Raw genomic sequence first — 26613 nt, forward strand, 5'->3', positions numbered from 1 at the left:
TGTTTTCTTTGAGTTTGTGAGCTATGTAGCCAGTGACAGCAGACCGTTTGCCAAATATCATGGCAATGTGCCAGTGGCTGATGTTTTGGATCAAAGTGCTGGAGCATATAGACGAACAGACAAACTGATATAGTCACACAAACAGACAGATTAGGCTACCTAACTAGAAGAGGCAAAAAGAATACAAGCAAAAAGTTCAGTAACCTCTAATAATGTGTCTTAATGTGCAAACAAAATGTGCAAAAACAAGTTTCAGAAAATCTAAATTATAACTATATTAAACATAACCCAGTCACAAACTGTCAAATACAAGGAGATGATTGCTGAGCTGTAAACCTGTGTGTGAACATGTGGAACAGCATGCATCTCATTCCTCCTTCAATTCCATTTTGCCAGATCTTAATCTAAATCTGATTTGATAAAAAGCCTCAACATTTGATGGCACTCACCTTTTTGATGGTGTACAGAGAGGTAGCTATGGATATGACCGACATGAAAAGAATGGCCACAGCATAATAGTAATACTCATCGGCACTCCACAGGATCACACTGAAGAGCTGGAAGATGTAGAAAGGGTTGAGGACCTGCAGGAGGAGACAGAGAGACAGATTAGTGTGACAAAAACAGAGGTGAGAACATGAAGACACAACTACTATGAGGTTACAAAAAAGGTGCCTGCTTGAGGACACAACCAAGGCACTACGTACTAAATCTGTTTAATACAGACCATCAAGTTTCCGTATGTCTGCATGATCCCACTTACAATATCTACACTTATTAATGTAGCTTGAGACTTATGGACGTTATATTTTTAATGCGCACTTAAGCGGTGTTTAAGGTGTAAGGCACTGAGATACCTCGAATTGAGTGTTAAATATAAAATGCCACTGAGGGAGCCAGGTTCCCTGAGTTGTGACTAGTTGGTCACTATTACTGTAATCCCACTACTTTTGACAGCACCTAGACACGTAACCAATTACTTTTTCAGATTATAATTACCACATACTGGGTTTGTTACTCGTTACTTTTGTTTGGTCATAGCAGACAGGCGCAAACAGGTGACAATCGATCATCATTAGACTGTCACTACAAACATTGGATGATAAGTTCAGACAATTTGAGCTCGCTATCCTGGAAATATGGACATTACTTTTTCCTCCTCAAGATCAAGGTAAAAAATATGGTGGTGAGTTGTAGTCTATGTTAAGGATTATAATTACTGTTATTACTAAGATTACAAAAAATAAACCTCAGCGTGTTTATGTAATTGTAAAAAACTCACATCACTTTTATTATATTTGACTTATTGTGATAAAGAACTCCTGTCAAATGTCAAATGATTATTAAAAACATGCCTGTGCTGGTTGATTTGAAGGCCTATCAAGGTTACAATAAATATACCTATTACAAAATATCTATTTTGTTTTATTTCTCCACTATTTACTTTTCATCATAGCAGTAATGGGTATAATCACAGAAAAAAATTGACAATTTTCTTCTCTCACACTTTGCAACACTAAAATAACACAGCTGTAAGTGCCTTAATAAGAGAACTGAAACAGATATTTTAAAGTAAAGCAAAAGTTACTTTCCCTAGAAACTTATTACCAGGGTTGGGGAGTAATGGAAAACAAGTTACTAAGTTACAGATTTAAAATACAAAACATGAGTAACTGTATTCAATTACAGTTTAAAGTGGTGGTATTCTGAATAGTAACTGTCTTTAAAAATAGATTATTTGAACAGATTATTTAATCTGTTTTTGTATTATCTATCACTGTGTTCTAACTGAACACTAAACATCTTCAGTTTGATTCCATTGTTTACTACTGGAATGTCCTAACTTAGTGTGAGCAACGCAGTGCTACCATTTGAGCTGAGGTTTGGTCGCCTGTTTCTATTTCTAACTCATTTTGAAAGTTCCACAATGCACAAAGAACGGCTGATTTGTGAAGCTGAGATAAGGAGTTATCTGTATGACACCTCCTCATGTCACTGCAAAAATGAGGTGGCGGCTGGCTAAATGAAGATCACCAGGAAGCTCAAAGTTTCTGGTAAATGACCATCACTAATAACAACCTACTTTCTGTTGACTGTATTGTATGTCGAGCCCAGAGCTTATAGGATTGTTTACATGATGTAGCAGAAGTGCGAATTTCACAGATTTATTGTGAACAGAAAGTGCCGCTCGCTTGCTGTTAGGACACAGTGTAAAATTCATATGAGGCAGGCATTTCCCAAAAACAGATTGTGTGTGCAGTGCACCTGCCACATGACAATAGCAGAGATGCATAGCCAGGACACTGTTGCGTGTCACACATTATATTTTAGGGCAGGCATTCAGTGATCTGTAGTGGAATACATTTTAAAAGTAACCCTCCCAACACTGCTAATTAGTTTTAGACGCAGTAATTGGTAAAGTATCTCAGTTACTTTTGAAAGTAATAACTAATAACTGTAACTTATTAATAATTTTCCGTAGCTTGCACAGCACTGGTTGTGATCCACATCCCTGTGTTGGTCTGCAGGGGGCATTAGTGTTGTATTATCCAACATACCTCATACACAGTACACACTTGAAGAAATACAGTAAGAAGATAGCCAGAAAGTTTTCCTTCACAAGTATTCACATAACTGGAAAGCTCTCTATATCTACTAGTTGAGGAGTAAAAACATTTACAAAGTATGTACCTCGTAATAGATGAGCACACAAGTTGACAAAGTCTCTTTCATTCAAGGATAATTCAAACTCTGACTGAGACAAAATGCTGCTGCTGTTCATGCAAACTGGGTCCTACCTCTTTGATAAGCAGCTTGAAAACAGAAGGCACTTTCACTGCAATTTCATTCACTCCGAAGAACAGTCTCCTGTCAAGAGGTGAAAGAGGCATTCATGAGCCAGGTGTTTTAAACCAGACCTTCATGTGTATGCATGACATAATCAAAGCCTATTCTTATTGGGGCAAAGGGCTCATAAACTGCAGCTACTGGAGCTCACACAAAAGAATAATCTGGCCAACAGGCCTTAATATCCTCCTCCTGTTTTATGCCCTATCCTTTACACAGGTAAGATGTTACCTGTACTCCTGCTGGTTCCTAGTCAGGCCTGCACTGTGCTCCGAGTGGATGGTGGAGCAGCTGACCTGCAGATCCTCCAGGCCGCTGTAAGGGTTAAAGCAGGGAACAAAGTCAACCATTTTAATTACACATACCTGTGCTGGCAAGTGGCAACAACACTCTAATGTTTACTACAGTTGTAATGCAAAGGCTTGTTTTCCTTTCCATTTTACTTTACAGCTCTTTATGAGTAAACAAAGAGGGCTGTAAAGGTACTGCTACGTTCACTGTATACAAACATCCAGATAAATCCCTTAACCAATTTAGCTCACTGGAAGGAGGGAGTTTTCTGTGCATGCAAACTGGTATAAAAATAGCCCATAAAGTTTCTGTAGATAATCGAAAAATGCTTACTTTAAAACTTCAAAGTTCTGCAATCCGTCGTTCCAATAATACTTTGTGCTATGGAAGGTAAAATAGCGAATCTGTGGGAGACAGAGCAGGAGAGGGGCAGAGGGAAGGGACACAGTTTTTACATTTAAAAAGAAACAGAAAACTGGTCAGATAAAGCGCGACATACTTTTCCAATAACAAAATTTTGAGTAATTGGATCAGTGGAGAAGATTACATTATATTTAAACTGTTGAGATTATTGTTAAGATCAGGTGTTATATAATGTGTGTGTGGTTAACAAAGAGTACCCACAAGGACAGTGAGGCAAATGAGTGCATATGTCTCTGTGTCTGAGAGGGAGATAGAAAAGGGCCAAGGCAGAATTTTGTTTTATGTAACATATGTTTAACAATCTAAAGTATCACTATCATAACGTAAATACAGAGTATAATTACACATGATAAAACAAAATGGCGACCCTTCTATAAACAAAAGGCACCATCTCCGGTCGTTCAGTGTGTGCGAATCAGGAGCCAACCTGTGTGGGCTGGTAGTCGGCATATCTTCTGATGAGCTCCTGAGCGGGGCTGCCATCGGAGGGGTGGGGGGTATGTCCGTTGGCCAAAGGGGGGGAGGAGAAGGGGCAGGAGGGAGAGGAAGGGGAGGAGGGGGAGGTGGTCTGGGTCTCCAGGCTGTGGAAGGGGTTGCTCCCCGGGGCCAGCATCACTCGCACCCTGGCCAGGAACCAGCGCCGGAACTCATCCTGGTCAAACAAATAGACACAGAGCTGTAGGAATGGACTTTCAAGGACTTTCACTCGTTAACCTGAAAAATGCAGCGGCCAGAGTCCTCACATGTACACGAAAATCTGAACGTATTACAACCCCAATTCCAAAAAAAAAAGGTGGCACCCTGTGTAAAAACAGAATGCAATGACTTTCAACTATTTTTGACCTTTATTCAGTTGAATTCAGTACAGAGGCAAGACAGTTACTGTTCAAACTGATAAACTGTATTGTGTATTGCACATATATTCTAAACTTGATGCCTGCTACAGGTTCTGAAACAGTTGTTCACAAGCAAAGATTGTCCTTTTGAGAAAAAACTGTGTGGTTAATTAGTCCAACAATTTAAAAACAACTGTTCTCAATGTAAATGCATTAGGAATTTCAACATCTACAATACATATCATCAAAAGATTCAGAGACCCAAAGAAATCTCTGCACATAAAGGGCAAGGCAAGTCCAAGAATTTTATTGTGTGTCCTCGGTTCCCAAATGCTTCCTGAGTGTTGTTAAAAAAAGGGAATGTAACACAGTGCTAAATGTGCCCCTGTCTCAACTTTTTGGAAATGTGTTGCAGGCATCAAATTCAGAGTGAGTGCATTTTTGGCTCCTCTGTACATTCCTGACTTGCTCATTGATTACAACCCGATCAGGCCTCTCAGGTCACCAGCCAGAGGTTTTCTAGCTGTACCCAGAATCAGATCCAGTTCCGGTGAGGGTCCCTTTAGTTACTGAGGTCCTGCTCTCTGTAACAAGCTGCCTGCTGACTTGAGGTCCAGCACAACTGTGTTCACATTTAAAAGCAAACTTAAATCCTTCCTGTTCTGCCAGTCTTACAGTGAGTGTCTGTGTGGGTGTGTGTACTCATTTGATCAAACCGGTTTGCTTTGGGGGGTTTTATTTGATTGTCTTGATGTTTTTGTGTCCTCTATTTATCATGTTGATGTTGATATCATGATGACTTATACTCATCCTGTATTCCTATGATTATTGTGATTGTCTTTAAATGTCAAGCACTTTGAGTTTACATGTAATGAAATGTGCTATATAATGAATTACCATTGCCATTAATCTCATAGTATGTCAAGGCCACCTGTCTAAAAAACATCAGGTGGCAAGATATATATAGCTTCTGGCCCTTATGCATCCACCTTAAAATATTGAGCTGCATTTGCTCCTTGGCAGGTGTTATTTTCAGACCCTGCCTTACCCTACCTAATCCCAACTCTAACCCTAAACCAAAGTCCTACATCTAAACAAGCCTCTTTAATAAGTGAGCAGAAAAATGTTAACACTTCAAGGCTGCTCCTAATGCTTTAACCCTAATGAGGTCATTTAAAATTCAATCAACACCCACAGTCAGAGGTGAGGATTCACACACAGATGGTCAGGAAAGAATTCAAACACATGTACTCGAGCACGAGACCAACACAGAGAGAAAGGAATGCAGACACACACACACATACAAGCAAACATGAATGTTATGAACACACTGTTGGACACATGGCAAATTACTGTGCATTCCTGTTGGTGTGACTGAGACTGTGTCTGTAAGAATCAATAAGGCACAATGTATTTACTGTGCTACTGTAAAACATCCGTTGTATTCACTCACAACTTTAAAAGCTCATGAGCTTCAGCCTAATATCATCTACACGTATACATTAACTGTGCCTGACAGCATTTGGACCTTGGTTTGAAAAAAATGAACCATGTTGGTGTTTTACAAAACCTTAAACTGGGGGTATAAAAGTTACATAAAGCTGTAATTATAGGTGCAGTTGGGATAGTGCAAGGTCCCATACACTCTAGTTTTGGGCAATCTATTTTATGGTCGTCCTATCGTAACCCTGTTAGACTGCCAATCCTTGATCCAAACCTGCAGCGACTACAGTCTGAATGTCTGTGAATAAAGTCTAGTATGCAATGATTTGTTATTATGTTTTTGAATTTATGAAAGAGTTTAACAGAAAGATGATTGCTAAAATAAACAACAGAGTAGTTAACAGTGTCACGGCCATTAAGTAAAAACAAAGCAGTCTTTGTCCCTCTTTCTGCTCATGCCATACAGCTCTCTCCTTCTCTCCCTCTCTCTTGCAAGAGGCTGAACTTAAGGGATGTGTTGTGTTCTACCTCTCTAATAATTCAATACATTAATGGACATTAATAGGAAAACGAGCCAAATGTCATCTTGACAAGGGCAAATATATATGCATCAACTAATGGAGATTGTTCTGACCATCATCAGTCCCCAAGATCGTCGTCTATGGGCACGACCCTATCATGCTCCTACATCTGACAGCAGTTTAACCTCTTACACTAGCCACAGCAGATAGCAAATATATTTAATTCATAATTTTTGTTCACTACTTTACCATACAAGTACATTTCAGGGCTTTTAATGACTCAACAATCAGTTTAAATACACATATAAATCTCATAGCTTAGCTTGCTACACACACAATTATTGTCACTACTGATTAATCTGCAAATTGTTTTCTTGATTTTTTTGTGTAGTTAATTGTGAAAAAAATGCCATTTACAATTTCACCAAGCCTACAGTGGTGCCTTCAATTAGCTTGTTTTGTGCACCTAATAGTCCAAAACCCAAAGATGGTGAATTTAATGTCATATAATAAAGACAAGCAGCAAATCTACACATTCGAGAAGCTGAAACTGAACAATGTTTGGCATTTTTTCTTTTAAAATTTGCTGAAAATGATTTATCAAAGCATAAATAGATTCAAATATTGCAGCTTTACTTGTTACCTACCGTGGAGCGCAGCAATACCACTTCGGCATCGCGGGCTGTGGTACGGGTGCAGGTGGCTTTAACGCACCACTCTGGCATCCAGTAGAGCAGCAGGAGGAGGAAGCCCCCTGTACACAGCACCCCGAGGCCCACGAGGGCCAGCCGCCAACGACACAGACGGTAGCCCTGCAGCTCCTGAAGGGTGGAAAGAGAAAAGTGAGTGTAGTCTGTTAAATCTGAAAGCACAAATTCCCATATTAGCAGGAAAAATGAAAAAGAAGCATACCATCTCCTCCTCTTCCCCTTTGTTGAGGACCTTCAGGTCTTCCTTCTCCATGCTGCAGAACAGTTTGCCGAGCCCCTCCCTTAGTCACTGCAAACACAACAGACAAAATGTCACATTGAACAGTGCAGAAAACATTTCAACATTTTCAACACAACAGCAAACTCAAACACTGGCTCGACACCAAAGGATCAGACATGCCTGGCGGGATCATAAGGTTCTTTTTAGCGATATGATGCAACAGAGTATTGTGTGAAAGATGCTGTGTATTCGTCATAAACACATTTATCACATTTTTTTTTAGCTCCTATTATACAATGATGCAAAATAGCCCAACAGGGAAGGGAAAAACCCAAATTATCATTCACTGTTTTTTAATGCAATTAATCCATTTCTGTGGTTGCAAAATCATGCATACACTACACATAACTTCATAGTTGGTGTTTGTGAGCTGAAAGGATTGGGGACCAGTAATGTGCAGCCAATTAACATTTAATCTGGTATCAAAATCTAGTGGTGCGTTGGTGGTGCAGAACCAAGGGGGGACTGGTGACCCTTAAAATCCGATTAGCCAGCCTTGCTTCCACCCCAAACACTTCACTTGATATTTAGCTCAGACTAACACACTGAAATTAACTAAAATGTAAGAAAGGAAAGAAGTGGAAAGAACTCAAGAGTGTAAATAATTCAGATCTGTCTGGAAGCATATTATTTCAGGCTGCAAACCAATAAAAACATCTAAACAAACAGGTTCTCATTATTCCCGTACATTTCAGTATTAGGAGACTTTCTTTAAAAATAACTGAATTGACTTGGTACTTTAATAATGTGCTTGAATTTGGAGCAGGCCAACATGAGCAAGAGCAGGTTTGTAGTGTTTGTGCTTGTTACGGCTCAGGATGTATTTTGATGTGTTTCCATTTTCTGTGTCCTTCATATGTTGGAGTTTTGTGTGAGAGTAAGTGCTCTGTGTGTGCGAGGATCTCTGTCTCATAACTACAGGTGTGTCGACTGCTGATTGGCTCCCCAACTACTGTCAGCAGTTCAAAATCATCGGCTTCCCAACAGGCTGGTTGACAGTCGTCTGACAGCAGCAGAGTTCTGTCCTCGGCCTCCAAACCATTGTTATTGTGTCAGTGTTAAACTTGAGATTTTTGTATCTGTGTTTTTGTAACACTGAGTATTTAGCAGCCTATTTGTTTTCAGTACTTCACCATTATCATTTTTTAATTAACTTTGAAGCTGTATGGGTTGGCTGCCATTTTGCTTTGCATATTTTTCTCCTGTTTCTGATGTATCCTGAGGAGTCAGATTTATTTAAGTCTTTTTGTTTGTTTATTATGTTTGGGGTTAGATAGTGTTTTGGCCTTGGTTCACCCTTAGTTATATTTGCTTTACGCAGCTGTCAGTCTAAGTTAATTTTTGTCGCAGTAATAAACCACTTTACTTTAAACTGCAATCCTGCTGCGAGCCTTTGGTTTGGGGACCGGGGAGGGGACAGCCGTTCATACATTTATGTTGCGCTCCTGTTCCCCTAGACGGGGACATAACAGCGCTAACACAGAGACTTAATTGTGATGGATGAACAAAGTGAATATGACTGGCTCCTTAGGGTGCTCTGATGCATCTTAGATTTTGGGGAAATATGAAGGCATGGTGTTCTAGGTAAGGAGCCTTGATGGTAAGAAGCGCATTGGCTGGCTTTTAAAAAATGGTGTCGGTGCAATGGGGAGACAGCAGATGTAGAACACTGTGACAAACATGGACACAAATTATGTGCAAGATTGTTATACTGATTCCCAAGGTCAATGGATTAATATGTTACATTTAAATTATTTTCAGTACAGTCATGGTGACTCCTGCTGTGGCCTGTTCAGCAGTGTTCTTGTAATTCACCTCACTGTTTCATTGCCAGATTGGTCATCAGGGCCTTCTGGCAACACCAGATCCAGCCTATAATATCTAGCTTCTGTTATGCTGAGTTCACACTACACTACTTTAGCCCAGATTTTCCACTCACTGACAGTTTTTGGAACTCTCTGACAAAAGCCATCGGCGTTGGCTCGGTGCTCGAGATCTATGTGGGAACTGTTGCAGCGAAGAAGCTCGCTGATACATTGCAGACACTTCCCAGGTGTCTATCATGCTAAATATCTGGACCTCTCAAGGACTTTGCCGGCAAGATACAGCCAATGAGGGTACAAGACACATGTTGAAGGCAGAGATTTTACAGTGTTTTTCCAATAAGACATACTTTGGCAGCTCAGGCTTGCCATAAGAGAAAAGCAGCACTGTGGAGCTTTCCAAGGTTTGTGAATATATCTCTGAGAGGTAGAGAGAGTGTTACGGAGAAAGGGGAACAGATGGTGGAAGGTACACGCACTTTTTCTGTAAGTTAATAGCCTAATACCTCACAACACTGCTTTGTCACATTGTGATTGATATTTGTCTAGTAAGCACCTGCCTGACCCCAGATTGGGTCGACCCACACCTCACATGACATTCTCATTGGGGATTCCGCCTCCTGAAAGATACTGTGTGAGCCCCTGTTGCCAGTCAGTCATGTAGTGTGAAAACCATATCTTCAAGACTCTGGATTAAAAGACAGCAAGCTGTGTAGTGTGAACAGTGCAGTAGTCATCTGACAACTTTGAAGGTTGTGCAATGTAAACTTAGCTTTACTCATAGGGCCTTGCACCCTGCAGGCACCTCTCCAGGTATGTGGCAGTTCCCCTTTGTTTATTTTATCCAAGCCAAACATCCCCACGGCTTCTTTTGTTATGTATATCATTCAGTTACTTTAGTTTAATAAATTACTTTTTCTTATCTTTGAATGTGTGTCCCCTCATGACCTTTAGAGCCACGTTGAGATAAACACTGTCTGAGCAGGTGCCTTACAATTGCATAATCAATGTATTTCAAAAGACAGTATTTTAAACTAGATTTCTTCTCAGCTGCATAAAACATTTAACACAAATTGCAGGCTGTGTTTTAAAGTAAACAGTAACAACCACATGTGGTGGTGAAGTCAGCTCAACAACAGTGCTGCATTGTTTAACTGAAAATGTCTAGTGATTAGAGAGTCTCCTGTGAAACAAAATCAATCGTCCCCACACTCCAACTGTTTGTCTTCAACAGAGCCACAAGCATTGGCCAAATGTCTGAAATACTACTTAACAACAGCCCTGGAGCAGTGGCTGCGGCATGAGATATCAAACTTTTTCAGTTTTGCCTATATTTATGTGAGTAACAAACAGATGATTTCTACCATAGACAGAAAAGTACATGCACTAAGGAAATGTTTAATAGCACATGGACTTCAATAAGAAACAGGGTGAACGGGAATCTCAATGTTTTTCTGAACCCTGGTGAAAGCTATTTAACCCAGTGTGAACTCAGAGCTATAAGAAAATATTACCGTCTGGGGATACAAAGCGCAGAAACGCTAAGAGAGGTCAGTAATTCACTGGAGCAAATGGGGCATGCTGAAACCACAAGAGTGCACGGCACTTCCAAAACAGTTGTTTAACCTCAGAACACCTGAGATTATCTCTTAAGAGTGTCAACACACCCACTCACTGACCAACTGAGTCATCACATATGTGTGTTATCCAATATCATGCTCTTCTCAGTTGTCCCCCAGAGACCTGTCAGCTGCCATGAAGAGCATACTGTCACTTTGTGTAAGTGTGTATGTAAACTCTGCATTGATATTGACAGAGAGGGGCATCTGGGTCAAAAGATGATCCTTGGAGAAACCGGCTGGGATGCAGACAATCTGCCCATGGAGCTAAAAGCAGAACTAAGCTCCAGGAGACTACTTTGCCATTTTATCGCTCATGCATTACACTGAGTTACTGAGAGAAACAGTGAAGATGAATGTGTGAGGATTCAAATTGTGTAAGTAGTATGAAAAAGAGGTTAATTAGGCTACTGGCCTCAAGGTACACTGTGGATTTCACGAAGGCATCTAGGGGAACTGGTGCCATCCCATCCAGGGCTCTACAGTGCAAGCATTTAACTCAACTATGCTTCTTTCATCGGCACTTGAAGGAACCAGAGAGTGAGATTAGAGGAGCGGAACTCATGGATTTGCAATCATTTAATTTGGCACATGCAGCCTCTCCTCTCTTACTGTCTCATCTGCTGTCAATGTTTGACAAGGGTGGGGCTCAACTGCTCAACTGACAAATGACCCATAACTAAACAATTTTACTTGCACACAGTGTGGCTCTTTTCCAGGTGCCTATTCCATTCATCTTCACAGAAACCAAAATGCTTCCAGAGCCAGGCGTTTAAACCAGAGAGTGCCAGTCAGACTGACCCACACTCACACTAACCCATTGTGGGCGCTATTTATGCCGGCGTAGCGTCCAGCGTTTGCATACTGCATTATTAAACTGGAAATAGTATGCAATTTACGTACTATTGTAAGGCAAGGCAAGGCAAGGCAATTTTATTTATATAGCACCATTCATACACAAGGCAATTCAATGTGCTTTACAAGAGAAATACATTAAAATAAAAAATTAAAGGAACAATAGATCATTAAAAACAAAAGCTAAAAGCAAGACAATAAATAGTTAAAAACAGTGCAGAAAATGCATTTAAAAAGCAAACATAAAGCAAAAGCAACAGCAGACAAATATAAAAACAATAGCTACAGATTATCCTAACAATAAGTTACATATCTAGTTCACTGGTAAGCTGCAGTAAATAGTAATGTTTTAAGCCCTGATTTAAATGAGTTGACAGTTTCAGCCGACCTCAGATATTCTGGAAGTTTGTTCCACAGGCGGGGAGCATAGAAACTAAAGGCTGCTTCACCTTGTTTGGTTTTGATCCTGGGAACACTGAGTAAACCTGTTCCAGATGATCTGAGGGGTCTGGATGCTTCATAACGTACAAGTATATCAGAGATGTATTTAGGCCCGAGACCATTTAGTGCTTTATAGACAAGTAACAAGATTTTAAAGTCTATCCTTTGACACACAGGAAGCCAGTGCAGTGACTTAAGCACTGGTGTAATGTGCTCCACTCTCTTGGTGTTGGTGAGGACTCTGGCAGCAGCGTTCTGGACGAGCTGCAGTTGTCTGATTGATTTTTTACTCAGGCCTGTGAAGACACCGTTACAATAGTCCAGCCTGCTGAAAATGAAAGCATGAACAAGTTTTTCTGTATCTTGTTTAGACAGAAATTCTTTTATTCTTGCTATGTTTTTAAGGTGGTAGTAGGCTGATTTAGTAATTGTCTTAATGTGACTATTGAAATTTAGGTCTGAGTCCAGAACTACACCAAGATTTCTGGCTTGATTTGTAGGTTTTAGTGTCATGGCGTCAAGGTGAGCACTGACTATTGACCTTTGTTCTTTGGGGCCAAAAACAACTATCTCAGTTTTTTCTGTGTTTAGTTTAGAAAATTCTGGCACATCCACGTATTGATTTCGTCAATGCACTTATTTAGTAGATATAGGGGACTGTAGTCATCTGGTGACACTGTTATATTGTATAATAAATGGTCCTTTTTATTTTAAAATGTTAACTGCAGTAATTGATTAATTAACTCATTTGAAAGCACATTACAGTCTCCTGCCTGTGTCAGAACAATAGTGTGCTGTAGCGTTAGCTCTGGGCAAAGCCAAGACCCTGAGCGGGCCAGGTGCAAGGTCTTTGAGGTGAAACAAACCGAGCATGGAGTTATTTTCTTCAACACAAAGTTGGTGTAAGTTGTTTGATGCTGTAGCCAACCAATCTTATTTGTTTACGCTACTGCTGATCGCTGCTCCTCCCTTAGTATCTGGGTGATGGCGGAGAAAGTATTCACAATATACCTCACGTTCACCTCGCAAATGTAATTATTTAGTTGTTAAATTAAAACAAGCTTGCAACTGCTGCCTTTTGTGTCAGTTAACTACAAGTTAACTCTAGTGTGTCCACACTGTAGACTAGGAGATGCACTGCCCTTGGGGTTGGGTGCCGCCTCTTTTGTTTCATCGACATCATGTTATTAACTAATATTTAGATCGATTACTGGCATTTGTCAATCGATGCCCAATGATTCACGTCCGTATCGTGATGCATCTAAGAATCAATTTTTCCCCCCAAACCTAATGACAACTATGCTCATCACTGTAAGCTGAATTAAGCCTTAGTGAGGAAAAATCAATAAATAATCTATCAATACAAAACAAGAATGGGCTTGAAGTAAAGCAATATTTTTTAAACATTTTGTTCAGTCTCCTGTATTTTTTATTTTGATTTTAGATTTGTTTCCGCAGAGATGTTACTTTATTTAGAGATGTTGCTCCAGTACATAATACTCTAGAATCAATATTTTGTTTGATCTGTACTATAAATAGTCAAAATAAATGTACTAGTAATACAAATAATGTGCAAAGCTTTTGGAAGTTTAACAACAAACAATCATTCTTTAATACAGTCTATACTTCAGCTACAAGCTGCTAAGATTAATTCGACTCAAAACATGTAATATGTCAACACAAATGTCACATCCTATTGAATGTCCTCAAACCCTAGAAACGCCTCGAAGCCGAGCACATAACAAATCCCAATTTAACCCCTGACTACATCCAAACTTCTGACTAAATTCTACCTTCTGTCTGTTATAATGCTATGCCTTTAACAGGTCAGCATAGCAGGCACCAAAACTGACTTAAGTGTTTAGGAGAACATAGCCACATTCTTTTTTGAAAAACACTGGCCTTCCTCTGTGCAGTGACTGTGTCTTTGGTGTGAAAGATTACACACACACACACACACACACACACACACACAAACAAACAGAAAAAAAAATTATAAAATCACATTAAGTAAGTCACAGGGAGAGTAAGAGCGCTCTGACCCCAGCTATTGCTGAGTGTTGCTGGCATAGTGTGTCAGGGCATAGTGCCCAAAGGGCCACCCTGCTACTGCCCCCACCGCCCCACAACACCCACTGATCCTGTGTCACTGCCCCCCGCACTCTGATGTTATCTGCCAGCTGCACCCGGGTGGACTTTTTCTCTGGCATACAGCGGGATATTTTGCTTAGGACCAAGCCCTTCCTAGTATTTTACAATAGCAGCCCCCTGACCGGCGCTAGGCAGTGGGTGCAGTGCAACAAGAACAATCCCTCCCCAATCTCTGCTATGACTGGAAATGCCGACACCAGTGCATCATGCACACACTGTTACACAAGATTGCCATCCATGCATGGTGACTCACAGATAACGCACCAATGAGAATGGCACCAAAAAGGATTTATCATACTTATAAGGTTACTGTAACCACAAACTATTACATGGTCTGTTATATTGAATCATCTGTTGAGATAACAGAGGGTTGTGACCTCAGAAAACATGCAGGGTCTCATAATTACAGGCTCCAAACAGAGAAGAGGCCTGAGTTGAAACTTGGTGGCTGAGAAGCCAGACATGATAAGCCTGTAAGTGACTCAGCTACCAATATGTTACATGTTAACTCAAGTCAAATTATACTCTCAGTGAGATGAACTTGTCCAAGAGCAGAGATAGGGAACTATTGCAAAAGCAATGCGTCTTACTCACATTGCAATTGTGGCGTACATCAGCATGAGAATGCAAAAAACAAACAACTAACAAAATAAGTAAGTCCCATCCCATAAACTAAGCAACTGTGATAGGTTCTAGATCAGGGGTGTCAAACATACAGCCGTGGGGCCAGAAGCAGCCAGCCAAAGGGTCCAATCCGGCCCACTGGATGACCTTGCACACCTAATAGTGATACACTTGTGAAGGCTAAGAGGAGCCAGGTTTGAGGAGCAAGTTAAACATTGAGTAGCTTTCTTCATGTAGAATGCACAGAGGCTTTTGCACCCTAACCAGAATACAGTTGATTAGTGCTTTTTTTTTTAAACAAAAAAAAAAAAGGGAAACATTTTGAGGTGTCTGCTATTGCAATGATTTTACTTCTTCCACCTGCAATCAAATTGGACTGTATGTGGCCCTTGAACTAAAATGAGTCTGACAACACTGAGTGTGTGTTGTCTGTTTGAAAGTGGACTTTTGTGGATGATGTGGCTGAAGGTGATGATCTGGCTGTTTCAGGGTCTCCCACACATTCATTCATTTGTGATGGCCCACCACAATAATAACATCTGCCGCCACATATTGATATTCTGTTTCTGGAGCTGGATCGTTCATTAGGAGCGCCAGTGGAATATATATACTGTTCAGTTATTAATTGCACCACACTCCCAGAGCCAATGAGCATACTCTGGGCACAGACAGAGCAGCAGAACGTCAGGGGCAGTGAAAATGAAATTTAACCATTTATTGAGTTTGCTTTCACTTGGCTCCTCTCATCCATCAATCTGATCTATCAGTTCTGATTGAATCGACTAATCAATTATTCCCCCCGCCACTCAAACTCCACAAACTGCTGCTGAGGGAAAAAATAAAACTTATGAAGAGTTTGACATGTGCTGCGTTCAATCCCCAGCTCCTCCAGTCCGCATGCTGAAGTATCCTTGGGCAAGATACTGAACCCCAAATTGCTTACGATGGCTGTTTCATTAGTGTGTAAGTGCGCATGAATGGTTCCTGAGTAGCAGGTGGCACCATGCATGGTAGCCTCGGCCACCAGTGTGTGACTGTGTGTGTGAATGAGTGAATGTGACATGTAGTCTAAAAGCCCTTTGAGTGGTCGGACGACTAGATAAGTGCAATACAAGTGCGATCCATTTACCATTTTTACTTTCACTCGCTGAGACGATGAACAAAACAGGATCTCCTCTTGCGTAAGATATATGCGCAAACAGTATGAAAATAGCAGCCTCCAGTGAAAATATTTTTTCAAAAGGGCAACCCCTGGATGGTAAAGCATCATCAGGTCATCATCGACATAAGTTAAATCACCATGGATCAGTAGCACAATCACAATAGCACAACGTGAAAAAAATAGGGTGCGTCCCCTGAACACGTTGATAGTGAGTTAACTGCATTGGGTCCCTTCAGATTTTAGTGTGTCAGAGATGCAGGGCGCAAACCTAGCAACATCACTGGCAGGTAACTATAATAGTCTGTGAAGAACATCATAATTTAGCTCAAGCTCAATAAGAGCCCAAAGAGGCTGCAACTACTGGTTTCTAGCTGGTTGGTTGGTTTGCTCCTACCTTGAAAGCCAGGGACACGATGCCCCAGGCGGTCCTCCTCCCCGTAGTTAGCTTGCTCTCTCACCACACCAACCTGGAACCCTAGGGGGGAAAACAAAACACAACAAAAAACACCAAGCACATTAGAAAAACACTGCTTTTCCTAACACAAAGTCTTTCCATTAATTCGACTATGATGAAGTGGGAACCGACACATTCACAAACAGTAACATATTATCCAAAGGGAAAACAATAATGGTTAATGTGTATATAGCTGCAGCAAAAGAATTACCAGGTTATGTAAAAGCACATGCCAAGGTGTTCACTGAGTTTTAGAGTGCATATACTCATGTATGAACTTAGCAAGTTCTGGCCAGGACCCTCTTTGTAAGTGTAGATCACTTTGGTTGCCCCAACTGGGAACAACTTTTGGATTATTTAAAAAGCTGAAAAAATGGGTACGGGGGAAAGGGGGAGTACAAATACAGTATAGTAATGCAAGTTTTAGGACAGAATATCATGGACTAGACCACAGTTGAGGGTAAGTGGAATGTTTTCTCATCATCTGAAATTCAAAATACATCTTTCTGTTCCCACCAGCTCCTGCAGACTTCTGCTCTTGCTAATCCCATCCCGTTCCAACTGTTGATAAAGAAAAGCGGATACTGGGTTGGAGGCAAGGCCCTGCTCATTCCTATGAAAGCTGCTCAGTGGCACAAGAAGCCAAAAATGTTTGACTTCCCAGGTATAAAATACCTGCATCCTCTGCATCGTGAGGCCCATAAAGCAGGTGCACACACACTTTTCTTGCCGAGCAGCTAACTTCCGGTTAAGAGCTCCCCTAACTGGAATGGGGATAAAATGATTTAATTCTGATGCTCGTCAAGACTTTTGAAATGTTATTGGACTGAATAGATCTAATCCCAATAGTGATATAAGTCATTTCGCAGAGGTTATAAAGATTAAAAAAATTTATTCACTGATTTATCTTCACAATGTCAAACTATGGGAAAGTCTTTTTGGGCACCATGGCATCACATGATGGCCCCTCAGGATGTAATTCCACGGTTTGGCCACTGTGTCAAATCGACTTAAAAGCCTGGCACTGTTCCTGGGGGCTCGGCTCTGAACCTGTTAATTTTATGCTTCATTCCCGGTAATTATTTACCACGGTGACTAAAGAACCTGGTTACTGTAGGTGTCAACATGATAAGCAATGTCTTGAGCAAATGATCATATCCTCATGCTGAAATTGGCTGCAGTGTATGGAAGAACTGTCAGGTGATTCCTCCTGACTCCCATCCATTCACGGGGCTTGGTGTTCCTATCCTGTTCCAGTGCCATAATATCATAAATCTGAGGATGACAGGAGAAACCTCTGTTTTTAGTGGAATATAGAGGACCCTTACAGGGCCTCTAAGAGTCAGCATGACTTCAGTGATATTTATAGATTCCTCGAGCCCTGCCTAAAGCCACATTGTTGTCTCTCATTTGATTAGTCTGCTATTGTATTAATAAGCAACGCTGGCTTGGGAAAAAAAACACACGAGGCAGCTGTTGATCTTTTTTCAGACTACAAGATTAAACATGACAATCAACACTGTTCCTGGAAAGAAACTGTAAGATCCACTGAGTGTATCAAACCACGACTGAGCTATAACACAAACAGCTATTTGAGTCTAAAAACAGATCTGGTTCTCTGATTGACAACAGATTTCACACAGGTCAACGGCGCATGATCAATGAGGTGATTATCTACAGACACAATTAATAATTAATTTATTTGTCTGTACTGTGAGTTCTCCGTCTCTCCAATTCATTAACTACTTTCAATCTGTTAGCAAAAGACAAATGTTTGTACGACTGCCGGATTAGGGCTACAGCATTTTTGTCAATGTTTAATCTCATTGTGTTCTCGATCAATTACTCATTTAATCTATAAAAGGGTTAACATCAGGCTATTGGTAATTAAGATGACATTAACCGATGGCAGTGGCTGATGTTTTTCCATTGTGTCACATCAATTTTGCTCAGGCTATAAAGCAGGCTCGAGACAAACAATCTCTTGACATCCTGGGGACAACAGAAAACATGTTTCGGACAAACAGAGATCTTGCCCAGGATGTTATCAAGACGAAAGAACGCAGTAACCTCAGTTTGGATGAGTCAGGGTCGGCAGCCTACTGTTTCCCTGATAATGCTACATTCTGAACAACAAGTCTGTGTTGACATTGGCAAGAGGAGAGCTAGGTAACGTTAGCTGTTAGCAGCTGGAGGTCGGAACTAATTGTAGATGAACACTGCACTGCAGTAAGAATGCAATGTTCATCTACAATTAGTGACATTGTGATGCATTCAAGCTCTATTCAGTAAAAATGGGTATTGGGCAAAGTTAAATTATAATGCTACCATGATGTTGTGAGAAACTTGAATATATACAGTTGTTTAAAAGAGAAATTTGTTTCATTTTCAGAGCAATGTAAAAAAGATATTAGAGTTATCACGTATTATAAATATATATTAAAAAGAATTTTAAAAGTAGTTATTTAAAAATATATTGTTATGTAAAAGAAGGTTATTTTAAAGGTTGTTTGATATATGTGTATGATTGAATTTGTGCTCATTGAAAGATAGTTTGATGAGGGAATAAATGGCTTTAAAACAATTCAGTTATGGTTCAGGTATGAGGATGAACAAAGTGTCTCAGTGTCATTATTTGCTAAATATAATCTGTTCTGGGCCTTTTGCCGCAGGTCACACACTTAGCACATATTTTACAAGATCCTGAACTTGAGCAACTTTAAAGTATACAAACACATAACTGGAGGATACCTAGATATATTCTCCTTTCCCTTTCTGTCCTGTTCTTCAACACACAGACAGAAAGGAAAAAGTGAACAATGAGCCATGACCTAATGACAGAAGTCTATAATTCATGGAAGCATTTAGAGGAAAAAGTGTTTTGTTGCCATCATGCTTTGCACTCAATGCGCTTTCTTTATCACTTCCTCTCCTACTCACGGGGTATTATAGTCGAGCTTTGTTCCCTGTCATGGACCAATCAAGCTGTTTATCACAGTGACCACTGGCCTAACTAAAAATCTATGACTATCTGCCCTTCCTCTGCTGTCTGAACAAGTAAAAGCTCTTCCTCAGCCGGTTTTAAGAGCCCACCACCACTGATAACATTACTAATCACACAGCTCCCTGTTAACAACTTGCCAAAGGACAAATAATGTGTACATATAGCATTTCATTTTACATTCATGCATATGAAGCGGATGCAGCACGGCGAAAAGCACACAGTCACTTCCAGTTTAGTAAGTAGTAAAAAAAGCTAACAGGGCAGATACGCAAATTAAATATGACTATATTCAGTTTTGTCCTTCTCGAACTTCTAACTTAGTTCAAGCTTAACAAAATATAAATAACCTATTTAAACTCACCTATAGATGCAGCAAACATCCAAACCTCTCACAGATAACCCAGGGCATCAACCTCAAAACGCATCATAGATGCAAGTTGTGTATGTTTTGAGATGACATACACACACTTTAGACCACAACCAGAATTGCTGATGTTACAGGCTACTACGATCTATGCAGAGGAAGAAGGGGAGTTCACATGGATGAGATCAGGGAGTGGAAAAGGACATAGAAAAGAGAGAGATCTACAAGGAGTCTGAATGTGAGCTCCACTCCTGTGGAAAAAATGGAGTGAAAGAGGTGGGAAAAAAAACTATAATCCTACAGATCAAAAGTGTAATGAGTTTTAAGTCAGACCACATGCTCTTGGATTAACAGTGGCATTGCTTGACAGTCTATGAAAAACTGCTGATAACACTGTGTGAGAGATTAAAACACCTTTTCACCTGGTTGAACGGCTTATTGGAACATAATCTGGGATGGCACGATATTGGATTTTGATATCACGATTATTGTCAGAGGAAATATCACAGTTTCACAATTATTAATCAAGTAATTACATTTATTATATATATATATATATATATATATATATTAATAATAATAATAAATTCTTATCATCATCAACTGTATCCAGTTGGTTTCTACAGTGTAACGTTTGGCTACTAAAAATAATTTAGGATGGCTAAATGATATTAGGTTATACGGAAAATAGGCTACCCAGACAGAGAGACGGACAGAGAGTGACAATACTTCTCAGCTGGTAATATAAGTAAATACAAGCTGCGATTCCATTTACCTGTTTATATACACTTTTTCCATTAAAGCACAAAAAAAACCTGAGATTCAAAAAAATGTTTGACATACTGAAAAATAAAGTTCTCATGCTTGTGGGAAGTGGAAAGGTTGGTGTATCTATTAAAGGCGACTGCGACTAAGTGCAACACAAATAGATTCAGCAAATACATGATGACGTACGATCACGATGATGTCCTGTCACTGCAAGCCCTATTCGTCATCTCTGGGTGGCTTTTAAAACCCTGTGGATACAGAGCTGTTACCACAACTCTTCCAACAGTACATAGCTGTAGTAGCTGTAACAAAATTTCTATTGTCCAGTGTGCTGTCCGTTATTATACATTCTTTGTTTTACTTTATTTGACGTTTAACTGCTGCTCTTTTAATTACTTCATCTCGTTGCCCCCTCTTCAATAGTGCCACCTGCAGTTTATCTTGCAGAACTGTTTTGGTTAAGCCTCGTACATTAGTTAAGTCTTTTTTTTTTTTAAGATATTTTTTGGGCCATTTTGCCTTTAATGGACAGGACAGGTAAGCGTGAAGGCAGGAGAGAGAGAGGGGATGACATGCAGCAAAGGGCCACAGGCTGGACTCAAACCCGGGCCGCTGCGGCAACAGCCTTGTACATGGGGCGCCTGCTCTACCACTAAGCCACCGACGCCCCATTAGTTAAGTCTTTTTACCTTGACTCAGGCATAGAGGGTTGGAAGATTATCTAGAAGATGCTGGGACATATTAAGGTATTAGACCTTTGCATTAACTTTTCAACAGCATGCTTTGCAAATTGGATATCCATCTTCTACCACAACTCCCTGGTCATTTTGTAGCTATCTATAATTCCCCCACACTGCCAATTCTTTGGCTAACTTACGGCTGGAATTGCGTTTTTACAGCCCTTCTTCACAAAACCTTAGTTGAATGACACGACTCTCCATTACACAAAACAAACTGGCCAGCACTAGGGCTGCCACATTAAGTCGGAGATTCGAGTCACCAGTCGGGTACCCCTTTGTCGACTGAGATTACTTCAAGCCAAGCAGTTTTCTTTTTTTGTTAGTTAGGTTGTTTGTCTTTTGCGTCGGGTACAGCCGTAGCGCACACACATGCATTACCTCACTTGCAAGAGGAGATTTCACCGCACACACAAACAACTTGACTCACAAGGTTTTGTTTTCACAGGTCAACAATGCAGGAATGAGGACAACATAGGTATCATGGCTTCTACATTACTTATGGTTATGAAACTGTGATGTTATGTAACAGTGGCTATGGCGAAACCAGTTAATCCCTAACAATGACTCTGGGTGAGACATAATACCAACAGATAACAGATTACTGAATTAAAGTTCAGTAAAAGTTTCCTTGTTACTCTAGCAAATTTAAGATGTAAATGTCAAATCAATTACGGTAAACCAAGATGAAAGACGGAATCTAGATTAAGTTTACTATCATATATATGACAAACAAGTGAGGGAAACAAATTAAATTCAAATATTGTCCTCCCTGTCTTGACCAAACACAGTTCTCAGTTTTGCTCCGTGCGACCCTACACAAACCGCAGATGCAGACAGAGGCTATCTTTGGGTTGCTACTGCCTGGTGAACGGTGAGGTACTGTGATAACATGCTGCCAGCTCATAGCATTTCAAGTTACTTTAATATCAAAAAAGTGCTTTTGAGATTTTTTAAAACATCAGAGTTTCACATGCCCACACAGCATAAGAGTCAGATTTTCACCTGTCGCTTTTGTTTTTACACAGCATGCAATACAGTTCAGCAAATGCAAAATAAACCACTGAGGAACTCGGATGCAACAAGTGTGTGGCTGTATTGTCATACTGCCGACTGGAGAAGTATCGTCAACGGCAATCATGGTGTCATTTCTTTTATACCAGTTTTACCAGGTGTGTGACAAGAATGTAAAAATGTCCGTTTTGATATCATCCAATCTCTTGAGTTGCTTCATGATCATTATCACCAGGAGTCACATTTTCAGGAAGGATCCTGAGCTCTCTGTCATTAACTCTCTGAACAGCTCAGTGCTGTTAAGTGCGAGCAAATGCCAACAGTGCGGACAATAACTATGAATGACAGTCCTCTAGTGTTGCACGGTATACCGGTACTAAAATAGTACCGCGGTACTAGAGTATTCCAAACGGTACTATACTGCATTTGGAAAATACTGGTACTTTGAAACTGATTCAATTCATTAATTTAGTTAATTTATTTTACTCATTTATGCACGCAAACGCCTTTCTTGTTCCTATTGGAGCACAGATTGCGCAAGTGGCGTGTATGACAACACCTGTATCAACATTCGCAGCTGGCGCACGTGAAAAAAGACAAGAGAAAGTCAACACGAGACAACACAAACTTGGTGGAACATTTGAGTTACCAAACCGTGACGTCCGTACCGAGGTACTTACCTAACCATGATTTTTTTGGTACCGTTACACCCCTACTATTTATTGTTCTAAAGGTTTGTATCCAAAAGGACTTTTCCTAAGGAAAAGTACCAAAGAGTATCGAAAAGTATCGAAATTCATATTGGTATTGATACCGAAACAAAGATTTTGGTATCGTGACAACACTACAGTCCTCTATACAAGTCCCAACAGCACCTGACAACCAACTGCCAGCGTCCTCAGGAATGCAGGCAAGATGTTTTTTGTCTGAGGACTCCAGACTGCAAGCTGATTTGTAAGGCAATAGTTGTGCAAAACTAATTGCACAACTCTATTCTCAGGTTTGTACTACTGTGTTAAATTTCACAGTTGTTTCTATTTTCATTTGAAGTGTTTCATCTCACTTCCACTGATGCGAGCCCCTGGTCTTGTTGGAGGCAAACCGCTAGACTGGCACTCGAAAGATCTGTTTCTCTATCACACTGCTGTGGGGCACCCACACCAAACAGTGCTGGGCTGCGGACAGGACTTTTACCATGTCAGGATATTTCTCATCTCCACTCTGAGTCAACACTGGCAGGCCTTCCATCACAGGCTGCTGTCTTAAAGCTCACCTGTGAAAGTCTTGAGGAATATTGGCGCCTTACTTCTTAAACGGCAACCGCTTCCAAATCTTCAGTTTGGACAAAACCTCAAGCTCTCTCACAGAGAGGAAGAAAGTTCAAAGGTGAAAAGGGCAAGTTCAATTAATTAATTCCGGAAATCCAGATGTGTAACATTGACTAAGCTGGTTACGACACCCAATGATACAGAAATGACACTGATGACACAGAAACAAGTCCAAATTTCTAAATTCATCCTACGACAAAACTAAAGCATAAATATACTAATATAGACTTAATTTTAAAGGAGGACAGAGCTACTCAAACTGAATAGTAGAACGGCAACTGTGGTTGTTTAACTGAGAAACAAAACCGAAATTCAGTAGATGGTCTGCTTATACACAAATTACGAAATGTGAGGACATATTGACTCACCAGTTGGGTATCTCTCTGTCTGCTGTATATACACAGCTTGAGTCTGTTACAAATGATACTGAATTATGTTTTAAGAATAGCTTTTATTTTCCCCCTATACATGATGAATAGACCAAGAATTCATTAGATTCAAGAGATACTGAATTCGTCACAGAGATAAGAGTTGAGCTTAGTCAGGCAGTGGTTCCAGCTCATCCAAATCTTTTGCAACATGAGAGTTGAATTATTGAACTTCTAAAATCATAAATTGTGTGGTCAAAGGCTACACAGGGGTATGTTTGTGAGTGTGACACTTTTCTTCACAGGACCAACAAAACACTATGTGTGGATATAATTCATCTCAACTCAAAGGTCACGTTCTTATTAAAGCCATACAAACTAATTATCTCCTCAGCTCACTGTAGCAACCTAGAATGGTCCCTGTTAATGTATAAACAGAGGAGTGAACAGAGGATAAATAAATCTGTCCCGAGCTGCACTGTACAATTGGTATTTGGGCTACACACATAAAACTTGAACTTGATCAGGACATTTTTAAATTGATCAGTGCTGGCTATGTTAAGCCCAATCAATTCAAATTAAATATGCCTGCACCTGGAGGGCCTAACTGGCACGTCAAAAATCTACATCATGTAGACAAAGCCAAAAAACAAAGTAGTAGCTGTAACACTTAATAACAGAACACAAAAAAACAAAAAACACCATATATATGACATCCAAAATCTAAGACGATACAGAGTCTCATACCTCGATAATGATATAATATCTTCATATTTCCCAGCCCTAATTGTCAGTGTATAGTTACCTTGATTTACACATTTGAAAAGGAGTGGGAGGAGGTATAAACTTCTTAAATGCCACCCTTTCTCAGTAAGTCATTGAGTGAAATTAAACAGACAGCTTCCTTATATAGATACAACTTCCTTTTATAGATAGAGTCACAAATTTATTTCAGGGAGCTTTACGATCCGTACAGCAAACAACACCCTCTGTCCTCTTATCCTCACTTTGGATAAGGAAAAACTCCCTCCCAAAAAACTCCTACCACAGCGATGAAGTCACGGACAATCTAGATAGTTTGGGTTTCATACAGTTTTATTTCAGCTGCTTCAGTACACTTATGGTTGTTGAACAGAGTGCTGTTTTCTCTTTAATGTTGTGTAAAAATGTGTCACAGGAAAATGAATTGTTTCTATTTTGTTAACTGATATTCGTGAATTAAATGACCTGTCAAACAACCTAATAAAATCAACTGTGGTGTAATATGGTGAAACAATAAAACAAGGATATAGTCTTAAATGCATTGCTTTGTATAAGGTATTTCAATTACATTCAAGTTTTGACAGCTGTTTATAAGGGTTGTACAGTATACAGATTTCCAGGGTTATTAGTGATTACAATAAAATGACTAGTTGGACTTTTGTGCAATATTTCATTGACTGTTAGTGGAGACCTGACCATGGTGACAGGTGTTTCAGAGAAATGAAGCAAAAGTCAACAGAAAGGAGGTGTGTCTGCCATACGGTTTACATATACAGTACATATATTATAAGTATACATCTATATATTCTTTGTTACATGCCTACATTAAATGAAAAGTAACGCCACTAACTGGTAACAACCAGCCCAACGTTAGAAACGTGGGTTTAAGCCAAGTAAGGAACAATCTCACACACACAGCTGTCATGTGTAACGGTTATTGGTCTGTATAATGAGGTTTTCAATGGCTTAGACTATGTTTATCTGCCACCAGCTAATGTCAGAGGCATCCACACAGACATTTACTAACGATAACTGCCTAACTACTGACAATGAATCACGTCTACAAGCCCCAAGCGGCCAGGGAAGTGCTTCATCGGGGAAGACGAGAAGACATCGCTGGCTAACCGGCTAACGTTAGCCAACCTCCATTGTTAGCCCGCCACTTAGTGACTAGCTTCTTAGCAACCTGCATGTGCCTTACACCGTTAATCTATCTTTCGGTTTCAGTAATTTCAGGAGCGAAATAGCGTGTCAACAAACAACCCCAACCGGTTTTTTCCGGGACACGCATCAGCTAGGCACCGCTAGCTTTTAGCTCCAGCTAGGTAGCAACTGACACATGGGTGATGATGACAGCGATACAGGCAACATATTTGAGAGTAACACACTCACCCAGAACCACCTGGACACTCTGAAGATCACCTTCGAGTCATAGTGAGACGAGAGTAGATGTTATCTGAAGGAAAACGTCGTTGAAGAGGAAAACGGACTAAGTTTAATAGAAAAATGTTGTCGCAACAGAGGCAGAGTGGAGGGTTGCTGTGTGTTGACAGCTCAGTGGGACAGACTGAGTACTACAGCGGTAGTGAACTGGCCTGAACTGGCTGTCTGACGGCAGGAAGTGACATCACGGGAGGAGATACGCAAGGTGAAGAGCGCGCCCATCACCCTGAAGTAAATATTTACAGTACAGCAATAAAAGGGGAGCTCATTATACTGTCATGAGTCACTTCAGGGAATGACCACGGAGAGTAATGATCCATTTTTAAGATGATCAGTGACAGCAAT

The 26613-nt window shown here is 40.3% G+C and overlaps 1 protein-coding gene across 2 annotated transcripts in view; it reads right to left on the reverse strand.

Moving 5' to 3' along the window:
• atp13a3 (ATPase 13A3) overlaps positions 1-26411 on the reverse strand; it is a 46335-nt gene extending 19924 nt beyond the window's left edge. For both annotated transcript variants that reach the window (XM_050054047.1, XM_050054046.1), the window contains exons 1-9: positions 26218-26411; positions 16421-16501; positions 7274-7360; positions 7009-7182; positions 3989-4213; positions 3472-3542; positions 3079-3162; positions 2799-2868; positions 450-584 (exon numbers count right to left, since the gene is read on the reverse strand). In XM_050054047.1, coding sequence (XP_049910004.1) covers positions 450-584; positions 2799-2868; positions 3079-3162; positions 3472-3542; positions 3989-4213; positions 7009-7182; positions 7274-7324 — 810 coding nt within the window. In that variant the 5' untranslated portion in view covers positions 7325-7360; positions 16421-16501; positions 26218-26411. The remainder of the gene's footprint in view (positions 1-449; positions 585-2798; positions 2869-3078; positions 3163-3471; positions 3543-3988; positions 4214-7008; positions 7183-7273; positions 7361-16420; positions 16502-26217) is intronic.
• Positions 26412-26613: the final 202 nt, after the last annotated feature.

This window comes from Epinephelus moara, chromosome 10, assembly GCF_006386435.1.
Source record: "Epinephelus moara isolate mb chromosome 10, YSFRI_EMoa_1.0, whole genome shotgun sequence".
In the NCBI taxonomy this organism is placed as follows: Eukaryota; Metazoa; Chordata; class Actinopteri; order Perciformes; family Serranidae; genus Epinephelus; species Epinephelus moara.